At 48.4% G+C, this 19,213-nt stretch overlaps 6 protein-coding genes across 6 annotated transcripts; 3 read left to right on the forward strand and 3 right to left on the reverse strand.

Moving 5' to 3' along the window:
- Window positions 1-939: 939 nt before the first annotated feature.
- Window positions 940-2,496, forward strand: BJ212DRAFT_1475066 (NAD(P)-binding protein; the record flags this gene model as incomplete). Its single annotated transcript, XM_041339193.1, has 9 exons — window positions 940-1,290; window positions 1,346-1,390; window positions 1,459-1,711; window positions 1,766-1,888; window positions 1,949-1,967; window positions 2,021-2,107; window positions 2,166-2,212; window positions 2,266-2,417; window positions 2,470-2,496. 9 exons carry the CDS (start codon window positions 940-942, stop codon window positions 2,494-2,496), a joined length of 1,104 nt encoding a protein of 367 aa, XP_041198923.1.
- A 1,299-nt stretch (window positions 2,497-3,795) lies between these two features.
- Window positions 3,796-5,365, forward strand: BJ212DRAFT_1475067 (NAD(P)-binding protein; the record flags this gene model as incomplete). Its single annotated transcript, XM_041339194.1, has 10 exons — window positions 3,796-4,149; window positions 4,204-4,248; window positions 4,297-4,315; window positions 4,368-4,568; window positions 4,629-4,751; window positions 4,810-4,828; window positions 4,888-4,974; window positions 5,036-5,082; window positions 5,135-5,286; window positions 5,339-5,365. 10 exons carry the CDS (start codon window positions 3,796-3,798, stop codon window positions 5,363-5,365), a joined length of 1,074 nt encoding a protein of 357 aa, XP_041198924.1.
- Window positions 5,366-7,141: 1,776 nt separating this feature from the next.
- BJ212DRAFT_1475068 (uncharacterized protein) lies at window positions 7,142-8,248 on the forward strand (the record flags this gene model as incomplete). Its single annotated transcript, XM_041339195.1, has 2 exons — window positions 7,142-7,253; window positions 7,302-8,248. The coding sequence occupies 2 exons, from the start codon at window positions 7,142-7,144 to the stop codon at window positions 8,246-8,248; spliced, it is 1,059 nt and encodes a 352-aa protein (XP_041198925.1).
- A 65-nt stretch (window positions 8,249-8,313) lies between these two features.
- On the reverse strand, window positions 8,314-10,865 carry BJ212DRAFT_1260080 (ARM repeat-containing protein; the record flags this gene model as incomplete). Its single annotated transcript, XM_041330085.1, has 10 exons — window positions 8,314-8,616; window positions 8,666-8,797; window positions 8,847-9,542; window positions 9,597-9,751; window positions 9,797-9,970; window positions 10,027-10,139; window positions 10,192-10,304; window positions 10,361-10,448; window positions 10,503-10,678; window positions 10,728-10,865. 10 exons carry the CDS (start codon window positions 10,863-10,865, stop codon window positions 8,314-8,316), a joined length of 2,088 nt encoding a protein of 695 aa, XP_041198926.1.
- A 235-nt stretch (window positions 10,866-11,100) lies between these two features.
- Window positions 11,101-13,304, reverse strand: BJ212DRAFT_1573162 (uncharacterized protein). The gene is made up of 2 exons (XM_041342087.1): window positions 12,716-13,304; window positions 11,101-12,666 (listed from the first exon to the last, which is right to left on the reverse strand). The coding sequence occupies exons 1-2, from the start codon at window positions 13,088-13,090 to the stop codon at window positions 11,293-11,295; spliced, it is 1,749 nt and encodes a 582-aa protein (XP_041198927.1). The 5' UTR covers window positions 13,091-13,304; the 3' UTR covers window positions 11,101-11,292.
- Window positions 13,305-13,449: 145 nt separating this feature from the next.
- On the reverse strand, window positions 13,450-17,852 carry BJ212DRAFT_1443743 (uncharacterized protein; the record flags this gene model as incomplete). The annotated part of the gene is made up of 10 exons (XM_041337876.1): window positions 13,450-13,678; window positions 13,741-13,913; window positions 13,971-14,129; window positions 14,228-14,278; window positions 14,332-14,619; window positions 14,675-15,928; window positions 15,986-16,483; window positions 16,537-16,794; window positions 16,847-17,417; window positions 17,635-17,852. 10 exons carry the CDS (start codon window positions 17,850-17,852, stop codon window positions 13,450-13,452), a joined length of 3,699 nt encoding a protein of 1,232 aa, XP_041198928.1.
- Between the last annotated feature and the right edge of the window lie 1,361 nt (window positions 17,853-19,213).

Raw genomic sequence — 19,213 nt, forward strand, 5'->3', positions numbered from 1 at the left:
GACCACCAATTTTTACCATTCTACCCTGACCTTGAAGCCGAGTGGAGTAGCAATGGATAGACTCGGCAGCAGGTCACTTCGTACGAGATGTGTGCGATGTGGATGTCTGCGTTCGGTGCGTCTTTGTCGGGCTTCGTCAGCACCTGCAATTATTAAGGCTTCCAACATAGCGACTCACTGGGGTAATCCCTCGTCGTGGTTTGCTTCATATCGTACTGACTTAGACTTCCGTTCGGCCGACGATGACAAATTTCAAAATTTAGATCAAGTTAGTAGCTGCGCCCGGACGAACAGACCCTCCGGGATCCATGTGTATATGCTCATCTCGTGCTTCTATCAAATTTAATGAGTCGTGGTTGAAGATATATTTGTCTTCCAAATTTCAGGCTTAGCCAAAACCCCGCCGACAAGGTTTGGAAAGAAATCTAGGACTTCAAATCCGTAATGTCTGCAGCTTCGCTGAGTCCGAAATAAACTGAAACTCATATCAGAAGACTCAGAACACCGACTTAGTCAAAGTTCTGAGGCAAGACTGCAACCGTGTTTGATAACCGGCCAGCTGCTCAAGGCAAGGGGGTACTTGGGGGAGGCCTGGTAGGGGGATAGGAAGCTTCATATCCGTTCTGATGGGCTTTAGCACACCCGGACCCTCAAACCCAATTACCAAGGAACCCTAATCGGCCGTCTCTGAACCGACTGGGAAATTTTGGCATTTCCGTGCAGAGACGATGCTGGACATGTAGGTGGTACTTACCCTCTAGTAGCGTAGCGGCCGATTAACTTCGTTCCATGTGGGAATATTAACGCGACGTTCCCGATAACCTTGATACCAGCCCATCCGGTTCCACAATATCTCAAAGAAGCTCTTAACGAGCGCATCTGCTAATATATATACCAGTGCTTACTCTTTCTCTCATAGATACCCCCAGCTCGAACGCAATGGCGAACAATCTTCTTCAAAGTACAGCGCACACAAGCACAATTCCTTTTTCTCGACCCCCAACTCCTGGAGCACACCCTCTTCAAATCGGCTTCTGTGGTCTTGGGGCCATGGGCTATTTCATGGCCCGCAATCTAGCTAACTCCTTTAAATCTCAACTACCGCCCCTCCTTGTGTACAACAGGACTGTGGCAAAGTCTCAGAAGCTTCTCACAGAACTTGGCGCATCCGCCGTCAAAGTCGCCGACACTCTCGACCAGTTGGTTAGAGAGTGCGATGTTGTCTTCACCAATCTCGGGAACGATGCTGTGGTAACGAGCATCTACAACGAATTCGCAAAGGCTCTTGCTGTACGCCGCAATCATATCTTCTTGCAAGATAAGATAATCATGATGACATCATCAGCAATCGCCTCCAACCAAGGTCAAAATCTTCGTTGAAATGAGCACAGTAAGCCTGGTATATGCTTCTGGTTTTCATATTTACTGATGATGTTAGATTTACCCTACGTTGGCTAGTGCGTGAAACGTTTCTCCGCCACTAACGGAACTATGAACAAGTCTGCTATAGGCGATCTTAACAGACTGCTGTCGAGCCATCCGCATGTCCGCTTTATTACTTCACCTATCTTTGGACCTCCCCCAGCGGCGGATAAGGGCATGCTTATTATTGCCATGAGTGGAGATTGCCGGTCCAAGAAGGAAGTCGCCTTTCTCCTGGTTCCGGCAGTAGGCCGCAAGGTGATCGACCTTGGAGAGAATGTAGAAAAAGGTAAGAACGTGCAAGAAGGATGGCGAGAAAATTCTTAAAGGGTGGGGTTTTCAGCTCCGACATTGAAGTTGATTGGTAATGGTATGATCATGAGTATCAATGAGCTCCTCGCCGAAACCCTGACGCTCGGAGAAAAGTCCGGCATCGGACAGCAGACTGTATATGATCTGGTTAAAGGTAAACTTTGAAACGCATTCTGGTCTACCTAGATGAGGAGCTGATGATGATCGTATTCAGAAATCATGCCGGCACCTATGTATGCTGTCAATTACATTACTTCGGATTGCTGAAGCTGACGCATGATAATAGTTTAGTGGCCTATGGTCACAAGATGGTCAACGACCTGTTTGATGGCTCCGTAGGTTTTTCCATAGATGGTGGAGTAAAAGACGCCAGGTCAGTGCCCTGGGATATTCGCAACGAATATTCCTTTCTAATATGATTCTCAATCCAGTCACGTCCGCCGCCTGTCCGCGGAGCTGAACTGCCCGATGCCTGCAGGTATGAACAATTTGACCTTCAGGCATGCAGAGATACTCATTTATTTGTCATAGTTGATAACACGCATCGTGGCCTGATCACTGCCCGGGCGATACACCAGGCACAAGTGGCTGCAGGGACACAACAGTGGGACATCTTGGACTGGAGCGCATTGATTGCAAGCAGCCGAGTTGCTGCTGGATTGAATCCATTCGACAGCAAGAAGGTTCGTGCATGAGTTCTCGGCTTCCTGATGCTTAGCCTGAAGTCAAATCCAGGGAACAGGAGTCGTACGAGAAGACTGAGAAATGGGTACTGAGCACCAAATCATCTTGAGCATTGGAAGTCAAGGCGTATGTATCATTTTGGCAGAACAACGTATGAAGACACGAATGTACCCTCAATAGAGACATTTAACTTGGAAGCGCCAAAGAAATGAAAACCCCCTTCATCGACATAAGACGGTTGGTCGTGAGACTAAAAATACCTGCAGGTGTGCAAGCTATGTCCGACATTCAGGACTACATTTCCAAACCAGGTAGACGATATTGATACATTCATTTTAGACCATCTTGACTCATGGAAAGAGTGCCTGCTGTACCAAAGGTATCCGCCTATCATCAGTCAGCCCATTCAAGTAAACGTCCATTGACCTAGATGAATGCAGGAGTTCGACTCGACCGATCAAGATGTCCACCTTATGAGCCGCAGGTAGGGACTAAGAGCTCAGGTAGATGCCGTATAATAGCTCCTTGACGGTGGGTCAAGTGAAAGGTATAATCATGCCTCTGCCAGGCGCCTCCACGCAAACTGGACAAGGCGAACAGTTGGTTAACAAATATTTACACCAGCTGCGCTGTCTTGTTTAGCCAATGCCAAAAAAGTTGGTCACACGCGTCCCAGGCGCATTCACCCAAGTTAGTTGGAAGTTAGTACTTGCGTTCCCGGGCACATCAACCATAGCTGACCTAACACTTCAGAAGTGAATAATGGAAATATATTCAGTGCCTGCCATCACGTCGATGGTATTGTTAGCCATAGCTTGGAAAGATGACCCCGTTGTCGTCAGAATTAGTGTGCCAATAGTGAGTTGATCATGATACATATTGCAGGTGGGAGGGGCAGTCCTGACTCGGATATGCCGGATGTTGCAGCGCACAACAAATGCTTCAAATGGCTTCTAAATCTTGCACCCTTACGGTCCTTGGACGTCTGGACTTTCATGCCATATGGACCGTACAGGTAGGTAAATTCGGTATGGCAACCTCGTCCTTCTAATATCTTTGCTTTCCAGATCAACGAACCCATCCACTCGATGCACCTATTCCAAACCTGCAACGGCTGCAGGCCTTAGAGCTTACTGAACCAAATTTTACCTTGTTCTTTCTTGTTTCTTTTCGAAATCCCCCCTATATATCCGTGGTACCTGAGCTACACATAGCCAGCCAATGAACTTCGTTCCTCATTCACGTGGGAATACGGCATTTCCGATAACTCTCGATAACCGTGTCCAAATGCTCTTGAGTACAACTTGACTTGCTAATATATCGATATACCAGTACTTACTTTGCTCTTTCTCTCATAAATACCCCAGCTCGAACGCGATGGCGAGTAACCTTCTTCAAACTCCAGTCCTACATGCAGGCACGATTCCTTTTTCTCGGCCTCCAACTCCTGGAGTACACCCTCTTCAAATCGGCTTCTGTGGTCTTGGGGCCATGGGCTATTTCATGGCCCGAAATCTAGCTAACTCCCGCAAATCTCAATCATCGCCCCTCCTCGTGTATAACAGGACTGTGACAAAATCTCAGAAACTCCTCGCAGAACTGGGCGCATCCACCGTCAAAGTCGCCGATACTCTCGGCCAGCTGGCTACGGAGTGCGATGTTATCTTCACTTGTCTCGTGAATGATGCTGTGGTAACGAGTGTCTATAACGAGTTTGCAAAAGCTCTCGTCGTACGCCACAATCCACGTTCCTGCAGGATAAGATAATCATGCTGCTATAATTAGCAATCACCTCCAACCAAGGCCAAAATATTTGTTGAAATGAGTACAGTAAGCCTGATAACCGCTCCTGGGTATCATGCTTACAGATAATGTCAGAATTATCCTGCGCTAGCTGGTGCGTGAAAAGTTTCCTGCTACTAATGTAACTGTGAATAAGTCTGCTATAGGCGATCTTGACAGACTGCTGTCGAGCTTTCCGCATACCCGTTTCATCACGTCACCTATCTTCGGACCTCCCCCAGCGGCAGATAAGGCTACGCTTGTTATTGCCATGAGTGGAGACTACCGGTCCAAGAAGGAAGTCGCCTTTCTCCTTGTCCCTGCAGTAGGCCGCAAAGTGATCGACCTTGGAGAGAATGTAGAAAAAGGTAAGAAAGTGTAAGAGCGCGGCGAGCAAACGTACGTGTCTTAAAATGTGTGGGTTTCAGCTTCGACGTTAAAGTTGATCGGTAATGGTAATCTCGCCGCTGCCCTGGAACTCCTCGCCGAAACCCTGACACTTGGAGAAAAGTCTGGCATTGGGCAGCAGGCTGTATACGATCTTATCACAGGTGAACTCAAGACCGTCTTCTGTCGTGCTATGACGGGAAGCTGATCAATCGCGTCCAGATATCATGCCAGCACCAGGGTATGCATATTATCATTTACATTACTTTGAATTACTGATGTCCACATGGATGACAACAGGTTGCTAGCATATGGCAACAAGATGATCAACGACTCGTTTGATGGCTCCGTAGGCTTTGCTATGGATGGTGGAATCAAAGACTCTTCGTTAGTGCCTCGACGGTGTTCACGACGAATACGGTCCTTTCTGACACAATTTTCCATCCAGCCACGTCCTTCGCCTGTCCGCGGAGCTGAATTGCCCGATGCCTGCAGGTATGGCGACGATCCGGTCTTCGGTCATTATGAGATACTCATTGATTTGTAGTTAGTAACGCACATCGGAGTATGATTACTACACGAGCCATACACCAAGCACAAGTTGCCTCAGGGACACAGCAGTGGGACATCATCGACGAGAGCGCGTTGATTGCGAGCAGTCGAGTTGCGGCTGGATTGAATCCATTTGACAGCAAGAAGGTTCGTGCATGAGTTCTCGGCTTCCTGATGCTTAGCCTGAAGTCAAATCCAGGGAACAGGAGTTGTACGAGAAGACTGAGATCTCGAAACAGACGATGTCGTAGCGCTGAGCGCCACATCTTTTTGTGAATTTGCATTGTAATATCTTGAAGAACAAACCATAGATTTGTATATCAAATGAAATAGAAACTCCCTTGCATATCAGGGAATTCATCCATTTCGTTGTTGTTGAGGATGCGGTGTACGTGAAGAACTACTGCAGAAGTTTAATACACTTTTTATTTTGGGTGCACCATAGGGTTAGGGTTAGGCCCAAGGAAGGGCGAAAAAGAAGGCCTGCCCAGCCAGAGTGGCCATGGCAGGACGGGAAAATATTGAGACGGTGCATGAGCCGGAGCTCATACAAACCACGATTACCCTCTGTATGGACAAGGTCGCCGTGCTATGAAGGGTCCCCGCGGCCCACAAACCCGGGTAGCTGAAGGAGCCTATGCCATCAAGGTAAGTATGAAGATTTCAAAAGCTTGGGGGCTCGTTTATATAGCAATGAAACTGAGTGCACGGACCACCCAATTGTTATGGCTACGCTGTACTTATTTAGAAAATGCTTCATTAGGCTGCACACTAGTGGGTAATCTCAATAAATCTATCATATGTGCGTTGTGCATCGTGTCTGACCAGTAATTAATATCGTTGTATGCACGTAGGACCTTTCATGAGCTATCTTCGACATATCTATCAGCTTGCTGTTCGGCACATGACAAGCATCAATGTCGTGATGCTATTCTAGCGCATAGTTGCCTGCTGCTGCAGAGTTCATGGAATGAGCGAGAGATTTTTGAAGCAAGTATAGGACGTTGCCAGGCCGACTTTGTGAATCTGCTGGCACCATGATAACCGTGGTGTATAATTAAGCCAGGCTGATCACGAGCCCCACGCCGCGTGTCCAGAAAGTGGCAGGGCTTGAAGCTTGAAGCTTGAAGGACCAATGAAGTCATGGAAGTTATAACGTTTAAATTTAAGTGAACGCCTTGATGTTAAATACGAATTCAGATGAGCGCCTGCCATTGTTTGTACCTCTACGAGGGTTGGCGATCCTGAAACAGAGGGGTTTGATATTAGATTTGCCTACGGGAGACAAGGTCGCGTTGTGACGAACCCCCTCCAATCCCGCTCACCTCGAATGTGACGTACTCACTGCTCAGGTCCTGGTCCCAGGAAGACAGATACACTCGCTCCGAGGCTCCTTTATTCTCTTCGCCGCCCGCACTAATTCAAGCTATAACCCTCGTTGCTTGTGTCCCACCCGGACGGGGCTCAAAAGGTTATGACGTCTTCGGCGCCTTGATCATCTCATGTGTTGTGGGAGAGAAGAGTATTCGAATGCTCAATAGACGGGCACGAACCTCGGGCACGAAGCTATACTAGCTCACATGATCTTCACTGACCCGAGTAAATTCAAGTTAGTCAATACTTCTACTCACCAGTCCCAGCACCAAGTTAGTACCACCTCTACACGTTTCAAGGTTTTCCCTCGCGCCCCGCTGGCCACGCTCAGCCACATGTAGGTTTTTATTAGTACTGAGGGCGAGTCCAGTTTTATCCAGTCCCAGATCGAGTACACTGTGGGTGAAACGACGACGAAACAGTGGGTAACACTTCCAGGCGTTCCCAAAGCATATCAGGTACCTTGGCACGAGTTTTACATCATCCCTTGAAGCGCTGAACCTTTCTACGTAGAATCGGGTTTCCATCTGTGGGTTTCGTACTTTCTATCCACAATTCCTGAGAAGTAAAAAAAAGACGTTCGACGTCTCTAGAAAATGTTTTGACACTCCAAGGTCATGCTGGCATTATGACAAGGCAAGTTGACGTGTGTGGTCGCGCTAAACGATATGTCGATGCTGACATGTGTTATGAACTACCCAGACTACTGTTACAACTGTTTTGCCTACATAAACGCGCAGGTTGGCTTCCACGTATTTGTCCTCTCGACAGTGCCTAACCTTTTCCAGTGCGACACAAGAAACTTCAAAAGTACAGGGGCGCTCTTCCTTACGAGCTCGTGGAGAAAATCATCGTAGATGCATGGTGCACCATTGGCGACGCTCCCGCTAGATGGCGTTTCTTTCGCGTTATTGCAATCTTGTCCAAGGTATGGCGCGATGTGCTCCACGAGGTGGTATTGCGCTATGTCTTTATCGAGACAATGATCGACTTCGTTGCGTATGAGAGACTCCTCTCGCGTTATGACCCATGCGCTCGATATGTCTCCGTCGTGCTAAACGCTGTGGACCACACACGATTTCGCGTTGACGAAATTGCAAAACATGTTCCAGAGGCGCGATTCATATGTCTTGCAATCACAATGGATAGGCGATACTATTTCAACGCTATCCTCCAAAATCTCCTAGCGAAGACGAAATCCCTCACCCACCTCCGTATTTGTTGGCCTCCCCTTCGTGATTCTTTTGCATGCCCCCTTTCTAGTGTCGTCATTAGCTCAGTGACGCATTTGCATATAGCGCGCCATCCATCAGCGTCACTTGGTTCTATCCTTGCGTCTTTCCCGAACGTAACTCACCTTCGCTTGGGCACACCGTGTTTCCTGAAGAACCTTGTCCCGTACATGTTCACAGTTCGAGTTCTTATCCTCGATGCTCCACCACAGTACAGGGTGCACACAGTCTCTCGAGCTCCGGCTCTCATATTCCAAAGTTCGGTCCCACTTTGGAATATTTGCGACGCACTTGAGCATGGCTTGCTGAAGTCTACCGCCAGCTACCCAGGCCGGATCATCATGAATGCGGGAAAATCGGACGCTGATAAGTCCATGATCACAGATATTGCTCTGAGCTGCCAAAAGCATGGGGTGGCCTTTGAATGCAGACGAAGACATCCGCCATTATGGCAGCCCAGTCATTTGGACTCCAAGCGTTGGGACCATAACGCATGGAGCTAACTGCATGTAGCTACTCAAGTAGCAACAGTGGTTCTGTGGTGCTAGCTATGCTATGAAAGCTACCATCAAAATCTCAGGGCCCTTCGGTACTTGATGAAGGCAATCAAATTGTCTCGCATCTCCTCCCCTCTCCGTTTCAAATCTCGCTCCTTCCGCCTGTCGATTGCCCGCACGGCTTTACGCACCCCTTCAACGCTATCTACAAGACGCTGCACGAAGTCGCCTTGCCGAAAATTGACATCGTATGGGAGACTCTCGTCGGAATAGATGTCGATGAGAGCCGACAGTGTTTGGATCAGTGGCTCGGTGCCATAGATCGAAGGCGCTGTAGACGTTGGGAGGATGGAAAGCAGGTGCACTGCAATGACCTAATCCTGTGTTCAGTTTCGAGAAGGGCTGGAGATACATGTGGCTCACGCGATTGGCATCAATAGATTGTGGATGCTGCGCCAGGCACTCGAGCGTGCCGATACATTTCACGCGAATAGCAGGATCAGTGCTCGAGTTGCAGAGCTGAATCAATAGCTGGACTTGATCTTCGTTGGGCACCTGGCAGTGACTCCTCAACACTAGAACTTTTGCCAATGAGAAGACTTACCAAACTACCCTTCCAGATATTACCGATGCCCCAGAGCACACCCACTCCAATCTCCCACATTTCCTGTTTACGCTCTTGGCCACGTGTGATTTCCGTGCCTACACTCCCAAGTGCTGCCCACACGCTGTCCCATAACTGTTTTCCACTCGCGGATGCCGCAGCTAATCCAGAGTTTGGGGACGCACTCAACGAGAGAAATATGTTATTCAAACACTCGAGGGCGCTAACATGAATTGCACTCAGTACAGATGTTGTTGGTGGGTGTGATGATTGCCCGGCTGTAGGAGGGAAAGACAATCTGACGGGTTGGATAAGGGTAATGAGAGGTTCTACGAGCGCAGGCAGATGACTTGCGGTTGTTGTGCCGTTGGCGATTGGTATATCGTCGAGGGCCATGCCATCGGTCACATCCTCTTCTATCTCAGCATCATTGTCTATCTGAGTGTCAAACAAGCACCTGTATTTATGTAAAAAAATCTTACCTTCATCTTCTGCATCAGGTTCACCTTCCTGCACCTCGGAGATGGGGTCAGGGTCAGGTAATGTTGCACACACGCCGGTTAAAATTTCCAGGGCAAGCTGGACAGTGCGCAATCTGTTCTCCAAACGGTCGAGTTCGACCTCGGTATCAGACCTATGATCTGACTTTGGAGCACTTTTTAGAGATAGGTTTTCTATTTGAGGAGGTTCCAGCGCCTTTACACCGCATCAATAAGCACCGCCGATGAAGTACTGAGATCGGCAACTCACTAATTTTACCACTAGGCTCTCAGCCAGCGCTGATGACTCAGTAAGAGACACAGAAGTCGCCACTGGCTGAAGCAGTGGAAGTACAATCTCCTTGCCAACATCGACTCCCGATGCGGCACTAGGGGGAGGGAAAGGTGAAACGTTGCTCAGGATACCTGATTATAATCAGCTAATTTATTTCACCAAAAAGAGTTCCTCACCGCTTGACAACACTTTCAATGTGGTCATTCTATCCCAAAATACTTCCTTGTCCTTGTCCGTTACACCGCCTTCATCGTGTATGATTTCGAGTAAACACGTGCTGTATGCCGCATTTGACCGAAGCTCATCTATTGCTGGCTGGTTGTCATCCGTTAGGACGTACAGGCATTGCGCTGATAGCCACAGTAAGTCCTAAAAGCACATGTTGAAAGGAGCAGTATTTTCGAACCTGCGGCAGTAACGGTAGCTACGGGTAATTTTGCTCGGGCGGCCAGGAAGGACATCAAAAAAGGAACCAGGTTGATTTGGTTGATAGCATTTAGAGCCTTGTTGGATGTCTCCCTGGCCGTACCTTCAGCACTGATACGATGCGATTAGAAACCGATGCACCTACGAAAGACACCAGAGTATAGTATTCACATTCTCGGTAAATTCATACACTACTTTTTGCGCGTTCTCTGGAGCAGTTTTGGGTGACTCCAGGAACTGTGAGAGTGCGCTTGATATCTGGGAAGAATTGACCTCGGCCTCCCATCATCCATTCACATGCATGTTAAACATACCTTCGGCACAAATGCTTTAAGGGGAGCCAGTATATTTTTATTGTACATTTCGGCGCATATATCGTACCCTCCATCAATGCATAGATTTCTGAGTGGCACGAGAATGTAAGGCAGAGAAATCTTCAAGGCTGGATATGCACACCTTAGTGCCCCAGCGGCTTCGATCCAGACTTCCTCCTCGCTATCAGATAGGCGCGTAATGAGCGCTCCGACTACATTTTTTCCTTGCAATAACCGTCGCGTAGATGGATCGTTTTGTATGAGATTGGATACCGCGACGCATGCCCACTTGCGTTCAGAAGCATCTGGATTCTCTAACTACAGTGCCCAATGAGTCCCAGAACATGGATCTTGCCATACGACGCACCTTTTGGATGATAGGCAATACTGCTTCGTTTTTTGGGGAGGATGAGGCTGCTGATTCAAGACCTTTGGGAAGATGCGAATCTGGCACCCGCATGGGATTATGTCGACGCATCGACCGTTTCTTCTGCGACTTCCCCATTTCCGAGTATACTGGGGATTGAATATAGGTGACTGATGGTCACAATCTGAAGCCTGATAGTGAATCAGAGGGTTAGTGATCGAAGGACGACTACTATTTTGGGTCTTTATGTAAGACTGCTAAAATTCGTTCGTATCGAGTCTGACCATGGAACAACAATCGAGATAATGCAAGTGGATATAGAATATCAATATCAGATAGTCGAAGACTAACCAACTGAGATGAACAGTTTAACTAGTGCCGCTGGCCACAGCTTTAACTTCGTTTGCTCTATTAATATATAAGTATACTGCAACAAGCACTACAACAACATTGTAATGCGCAATTGGCAATTGTCCATGAAGACAGGGTGATGATTAGGTATATGGTACAATACAATATACTAACATTCCAAATGCCCGCAAAAACATGGTCCAAAAACCCACAACTAGGGTTGGTATATCGGAAGTACGCCATGCATGCTAACAAGCTCTTCCGGCGGAGCGGAAGCTTGAGAACTGGACGCATGTGACAAGGAGGGCAGGGATGATCCAATGTGGGTGTCGCACTCATCACCGTAAATTTCAGATGCTTCGGGAGCACTGCCTTCCCAGCCGTCAAAAACTTGGTCATCCTCCGATATTGGAGGAGCCGAAGCTGTCAGAGTGTCCTCAAAGGGAATGGCGTTGGGTTGAGCCTCGTATGGGGGCATAGAAGGCAATGTGATAGGATCTAATGCGGCGATATCCTGCAAATAGCTGTGCCCATCAAAATACCTAGGTGACAAAACGCTTTTCGAGGGCGGTTTTGGGAAACCCGAGTTCCCAACCTCGAATAGAGAAGCCTCGGAGGGTGCGACAGTGACTGGTTGGGTAGGGTGGTCTTCAAAATCATCATGCCATTCTGGGGCAGACTCATGTATGGAGGATCTTCCGCGAGTGTCATCCTGAATTATGGGAGGCGCGCTAGCCAACTCCGCCATACGGGCGAGATGAGTCTTATCATCAATGGCGACATGTCCAGCAATGGGGTGATAAGGAATGTCGTCATGGTCCGCAGGTGGAAAGTCACGATCGAAGAGTAGTGACCCTCGACGTGATGTTGGGTCGCCCGAAGGTTCGTGTGATGCCTCCTGAGGACGACCTTCAATTTCAGGACGCGAATGCAGTGTGGGAAATATGTAAGCAGGGGGAGACAAAACGTTACATGAGCTAGATGGGTCGGGTGATGTAGAAGGTGGTCGTGTGGGAGTGAGAGAATTCTCAATCGGAATAGCGTGGTGGTCAATATCTTCAGAGACAGATGCCATCGAATGTCGCCGTGACGAAACAGGGGATGAGTGGGTAGACGCCTCGCGAGGATCCAATAATATGGGGGATTGTGGTCGACTTCTGGTGGACAAGCCATGACGTCGCCTGCGTCGACGAGCAGAATGTCGTATGTTAGCCTTCCACCGAGCGCTTGCTCTCGCCCACAAGCGATTCTTTCCGCGAGCTTCGTTCTCCTTCTCACCGTCCTCCGATGGATCTTCCAGGTTCACCTTATGTCTAGCTTTCAGTTCCAAGTCATTCTCTTTCTTTTCTCTGTTCAACATTTTTTTCCGTCTCTTTCTCCAAACGGTGCAGCTTATAATGAAGAGGCAAATTGAAACTGCCAATACTATGGCTAGCGAGAGGATGATGATAGAGTCGGTGCGATCGCTTTGGGATGATGTAGACCAACCCGCAGGAAGGACGGAGTCTATTTGGGTGGAGGCGGTTGGAAGAAGAGCCGACGAAGATGTTGAAACATCATCTGCAAGGTCAGGAGACGAAGCATAGTACTAGATAAAGATATTGGTGCATGGAAGATGACAAAAAGAGAGAACGAACTGTTGAACCATACAAAGTCCAGGCATCTGTCTTGTACCAGCGGCCGTTAGGCCCCTGAACGTATCTGTCTGCCAACTGTTGCGTGTGTTTAGTTGGAGTCATGGAGGATGTCGAAGGGGTTATTATGCTGGTATAGGATGTTGTGGGCGTTGTGTTATGGATGCAGGTATTGACATGATCCATAAACGGACATAGAAAAGATGGAGGTGGGGTCGGCTGTGGGAGTGGACTTCCATCTACTGTTCGCGAGCTAGCAGCGATGGTTGCAAGGATTGATAAGACGGATGATGAAGGGCAAGCTATAGCAGCTGGTAGATGTCTACGTTGTTGACGATCTAGTCTTGAACTGGACTGGCCATGTTTTTGCTTGGCCATGATACGACAGCAGAAGAAGTGCCAAGAGAGTCTTGCCGCTTCAGCGTGGCAGCAACTCGGTAATTTGTCGTCAAAATTGTTATAGTCAATATTCGACTAAAAACGAATTCGGCCAGCACAGCAAAAATGAGGATCAAACCTCTGAGCAACGCTCGAACTCTTGAGAGAGAGAATAAATCTACAACAGACTGACAGGTTGCTGAGGAGAAAAGCGGGACCAACTCGTGGGCATCATATCCAGCTTATTAAGTAATAAATAAATAAATATCTATTCACATCGTCCCTGCCAAATGAAGAATCCTATTTGACATGTATGATATATAACATACCAAAAAAATAACATGCTATTTCTATATCAGTTATTTAAACTCTACATTAATATTCGCCAACCATCGGCTTCGTTTTCGCTCTTCCTCCCGCACTTTCGCTCTTTCCCCCAGCTCCATCTCCTCATCTTTACTCCTCGGCCGCACGTATACATCTTCAGCGCTTGATTCATAGAACATCTTATACGTGCCTAGGCTAACTCGGATACTCATAGAATCCCAACTTGATGTGCCTCGCGGTGATTCGTCGATCGCCAGGTGCCTATTTACACACAATCACAACTCAGCTCACGTTTACATAAGTTGATCGGACTGTGCACTAACCTTCGCAAAAATATCTTTCCTTCACCCTTTGGTTGTGATAACCATTCCGTCGGGTGTCGCAGAACGTACGAGTCGAGATATTCTCGCCACCGGCTAATCGCCGCTCCGTCTCCATTCACACTAGGATCGTCCGGTTCAACCAGTTGAATGAACATTGTTTTCGAAGACCGATGCTGGCATTACTTCATATCAGGGGCACAAATAATTCCAAAATTAAGTATCTCACATACCCAATCGAACCTGTACAGATGTTCGTCGGCACCAACGTGACGTTCCGCCTCACGTCGATAACGAATCATATTCTGATTGGAAAGGGCATCCATCCCCCGCGTTTGTTGAAGTAGTACCCAAAGCTCCTGGCACTTGTTATCTGACAAGAGAATCTGCACCTGTTGAAGGGAAACACCACTCAGCTAAACTTGAGCGACAAAGAAAACGCAATCACGACAACTCCGGAGCCTAACGGCACAGGAAGTGTTATATTTACCTGCTTGATCAATGAAGACAGTATCTTGTCTAACGTGAAAAGGTAATATGCCTAGAGGGTGCGCCGAGTCAGATACCGACTCTAGAATTGAGTGCACAACTTACCTTGTTGCCAAAAAACCATCGCATATGCTCCTCAAATGTTGCTTGATCAAGCTCATTATCAAATAGCTTTTCAAACGCCTCCAACATGTAAAGGTATACGACATCAGTGGCGTCACGGGCCTGACGATTGCACACAGCCTCCATAGCCTGTGCGAGTATAGCAGAGGGTCCATTCGGATCATCCAGCCCCAACTCAATAGCGATAGGATTGCAGTCCGCAGGATTTAGACCTTTTGCAGTTTGACGAGCGCCCTGCTCCTTACACACGAGCAGACGAGAATAGATCAACTGTATGGGATAAAATTAGCTCACGTCAAGCGTATATACGACTGTGAGACCTTACCTGTAACAAACAGAACACAGTATAGAACGTCGTGTTCCCGAAAAAAGGTTTTCGCCTAGAGGCACCGTCTCCAGAAATAGCAGGGGCTTGATTGGCTGATGCGTCGCGGATCCACTGATCCGGGGAGCTATTTTGGGCTGGAGCCAACCCTGCGCTTATACTGTCCTCCAGGGTGGCATCAAATAGCACACGCTCGGAATGAGGCGTGGCCCCTCTTGATTGGGATAACGAAAATGTGTCCGGGCCCTCTGATCCAACGAGGTTTTCTTGCGAGGATTTCAATAACCGCTTACGAAGGTCGCCCGCGGCCATTACGCCCGAAGGGCCACGTCCACTCGTAAACGGGACTGCGTTATCATTCTGCAAGCCATCTAAAGCTTGTTGGTCGGTCTCCTCGTCTCGCGGATCGTCCAAAGGTGTGTACCCAGCATTGAACTCGGCAGCGGGGCACATACACAGGAGGGGAATGAATGATCGCAACCAACCTTCGACTCCACGCCGTTCCTGTGGTGTATAGTGTGCATGGGAATGATCCAGGAATGAGTAGACCAACTTAAGCGAGTCTTGAAGGACAGTCATGTCCTTGAAAGGGAAATCTAGTTGGTGGCCTGGTAAGGCAGTAGCAAATGAGGGTGGACCCTGCTGCGCACGCGCGTCTGCTTGCTCAGCTTTGACTGATTCGATATTTCCTACGAAGTGTTTGGCAGTGACAACCTTCTTATCATTCGACTTGAACGTGACCCCTTGATGATCAAGTGATTTATAGAAATTTTTGGCGTCGACCTCTCGCCATGTTTTGTTCCATTCTCGTTGAACGCGTCGCCATTCTTCATCTTTCTGTTTCAGTCGAGCGAGGACAACCGGCACAGCAACGCTGGGACACTCCTGAAGAGCTTGGATGACTTCCATTCCAGCATCTCTGCCGTAGACTTTCTTCAGCGTCCGGTGGTATATGTTCTTGCTCAAGCCACCAAAGTCAGGTTTGAGTCGGAAAGTGGAGCGTTCATCATTGGTCATTTCTTCGATGCGAAAGTTGATGGGCTCTATAACAGCGATCGTGCGTGCAAGAGCTTCAAGCTGGACTTGATATTCGTGTCGTTCCTCTTCGCTCTTGTGCAGCGCTTCTTCAAACGAGTTCTTCTTGTGCGCGATAAAGCCTGCTTCTTCAGACGCCCATGTCGGATGTGATACCCATTCGTCATTGAGTACAGAGCGACAGAGTTCGTCGCGACCTGAGCATGCCAAATGAACTTCCTGCAAACGAGGGCGCTTCGGTCAGTCGGCTGGAAACAACAGTTATTCGATACGTACGCTCTCGGGCAACCGACGATAACTTGGACCTTCACCATCCTCAGCTGGCAATGCAGACAAGGCTTCTGGCGGCCCGGTGCGGATGCTCCCGGGCGGACCATGTTCGATACTGTCCTGCCGTTCATCGATCCCAACCACTTCCCGAAACTGCGAGAGTAGATCGCCATCGCCCAAATATACTTGAGCCATGTTTACAAGTGTCTTCGCATTGATAATATCCTTGGAGTACATGTTCAAGAGCTTGAGAAACTCCTCATATGTATCCTTGCTCTCCAACGTGCGCTTTGCGCGCTCAAAGAAAATGAGTTCATCAGGTGCTGACTGAATGTTGGCAACTGGCTGGGGGCCTTGTAACACTAGATTATGCATTTGGGGTGGGGGTAGCATACTAGCATGCAACTGCGGGGGATGATGGGGAGGTGATTCTGGTAACCCGTATGAATTGAACTGCGGAGAATCAGGGTCGGCTCCTTTGTGCATGTGCTTGGGCTTCTTGGCCTACACAGGGAGAATGTTATTGACGAATGACGTGAAATTAGCGAAGCACGCACTCGACTTGGGACAGTCCGCACAGCCGGCGCAGGCGTGGTCTCCTTCTCTGGAGCTTTCCTGCGTTTTTTAGGCGGAAGCTGCGCCTTCTTGCTGTTCTTGTCACCTGCATCTACCCAAGGTGTTGGGACACCTGGTCCACTAGTTTGCTGGGGAAGAGTGCTGACAGCCATCGACACCTCAGGCAAAAAATCTTTGAATTCACTGAGCAGATCTTGAGCCTCCTTAAACAGGGCTTGCACTTGCACGTATACTTGCGACTATGCCCAAGCGTCAATACACATCATCAGAGCTAACGCACGTGGAACATACATCTTGAATCTGACGCTGCTCCTTCTGATATGTTTGCAAGATTTCCAGGAATTGCTTGTATGTATCAGGGTCGTCGGAATAGCGAGCCTTGATTTTGTTTAGATACTGTATTGCATGGTGAAATTCCCCTGATGATTTGTTTTCTACTGCGTTTCGATTGGACAAATTGCCAAGAAAGGATGCAGCAGCAGTTGTGGAGGGTACTTGAGGGCCTGGGGAATACGTATCTACAGACTGTGGCATGTGCGGAACCGGATATGAAGCCATCGATGGAGTCATCGAACGGGACATTGGCTGGAAGGGAAACGCTGACCCAGCGGTTGGTGGAAGAGGAAGCGAAGACTTGGTTGCAACGGGGTCACGAGTGACGCGGGAAATCTGCTCGAAGGTGCTTGTGCTCTGAGTGGTAGTCCCTAATGGCGTTGTAACGGTGATGATATTAGGGTCGTGCGGGTCTGCTGACATCTCTATTCTGTAGCCAGGGGGAAGAAAAGTGTTGAATCCCTGAATAAGATATGGATTGCCATGGAACAGCATCGACACGCGCTCGATCACTCCAGGTGTATCAATTCTGTACAAGAGAAGATCATTAGCAACACGAGGCTGAGAGGCAGAAGAATAGACGATATAAAAGGATGCTTCCACAACAACAACCACAACAGGAAAGGCGCGTACGCCAGGTGTAGTCCATGCCCTTAGGCGGTAAGATAACTGGACGTCATAAAACATTTTCCGCCTCCCGAGTCGCACATCCACGTCTACGTCACTAGTATTTTAGATTGACTTACACCTCGCTCTTGAAGTCCTTCATGATGTCTAAAAAGTGGTTGTATACGTCTGGCTTGTTCTGAAATTGAACTTTGACCGCGTCGAGGTAACTGAGCGCATCGGTAACGTTAAGTGGTCTCTCTGGAGACTTCTGCGCTGCGGAACCATGGGATGCGCCATCGCCTTCACCAGCGGTGCGAGGACGGGGTGTTCCAGATTTTGGAGTACGGAAACCCATCTTTGATGAAATGAGAAGCTGTGCGGTACTGGAAAGAGGTTCCAATGAAATATCTCTAGGAGTGTTAGAGGTTGGAAGTGGGGTGAGGTCGTCGGGATCGAGTTGAAGGGATGGAGAAGGGATGGTAAGTTTTGGTGAAACGTAGGAAGAGGATGGTGGTGGTATGGGAGGAAGAGGGACGGTTTGATTGAAGTTCTGTGACGGAGATTGTGGTCTCGAATTAGGTGTGAAGGGTGTTTGGGTGTCCATCATTGTTGTTGCCCTTCACAGTAAGTCTGTAGTACGGCACACGGTGACCGAAGGTAAACTCAATACTGCACGTGGGAATCTCCGGAACGGTGAATTCAATTCATTATTATCTTATCTTATCAACACTCCTATCGTATGCATCAACCTTCATGAGTTCTCTTATTCCTCTTCAGAGTAAAAGTATTGGTGTGCATGAATCCGGAAGGCTGCAGAAGCTCTTCTCGCGTCTTCGTCACATAATCAATAGCTTCAGGTGTCCCAGGTGCTGGAAAGAAGTATGGCGCTCCGTAAGGCTGTGTTCGTAATGGTGGCTCTGGGTTTTTCAAAGGACGAGCTTCGGAAGCGAACACCGTTAATTTAAGACCGGTGGAAGAAACCCGACTTACATTGACAAAATAACCCCGTAGAATTTCTGCCTTTGAGGTGTGTCGATCTTTGCTTCGACGAAGCTGTTGTCCGACACACATTAAAAGACGGGGAAACTGAAAGGGAGTGTCTCTTGAAAATTTTGTGGGCTTCCGAGACTTCACCGCGATTAGACCGTTGAATAGGCAGTCCCATCGCGGGCATCGGAGAGGCTGGTAAATCCACACGCGCATGACTTTGCGGTACCGCCCCATCAACTATGCCGCTATGCACGATATTATTTGATCTCGTCGATTGTGAAGAGGATGAAGCCGACGAAGCAACTGGCCCGGAATGGGTCGCTTAACGCGACGAGCTATTGTCCTTTGTGAATTTTGACCGGCGTCTGGAGGTGGTTTGGACCAAGCCCTCTGTGACACAAACAGGGATGGTATCAGTGTTCGAATGAACATAGCTAGCAGACTCTGGTGTCCGGTGAATAGATTTTTAAGCATGGTACCGACCTCGGAACAGCTGTAGCCTACGCACCAGGAGAATTCCGAAACTGGATAGCATCACACTGACTGTCCTCAGGATGATTTTCCAGAAATTCATCGAAAGACATTCGAGGTTATAGCAACGTGCTGCTTGCAGGACGTATGGCTCGGAAAAGATAAGACATAACCCTACAAATCAAATATATATACTGAGGTTGATGACTGCAGCCGTTTTCATGCAGGTGGCTAAGCGGATAGGGACTGCCAAGC

This window comes from Suillus subaureus (assembly GCF_016647635.1).
Source record: "Suillus subaureus strain MN1 chromosome Unknown BJ212scaffold_2, whole genome shotgun sequence".
NCBI lineage: Eukaryota > Fungi > Basidiomycota > Agaricomycetes > Boletales > Suillaceae > Suillus > Suillus subaureus.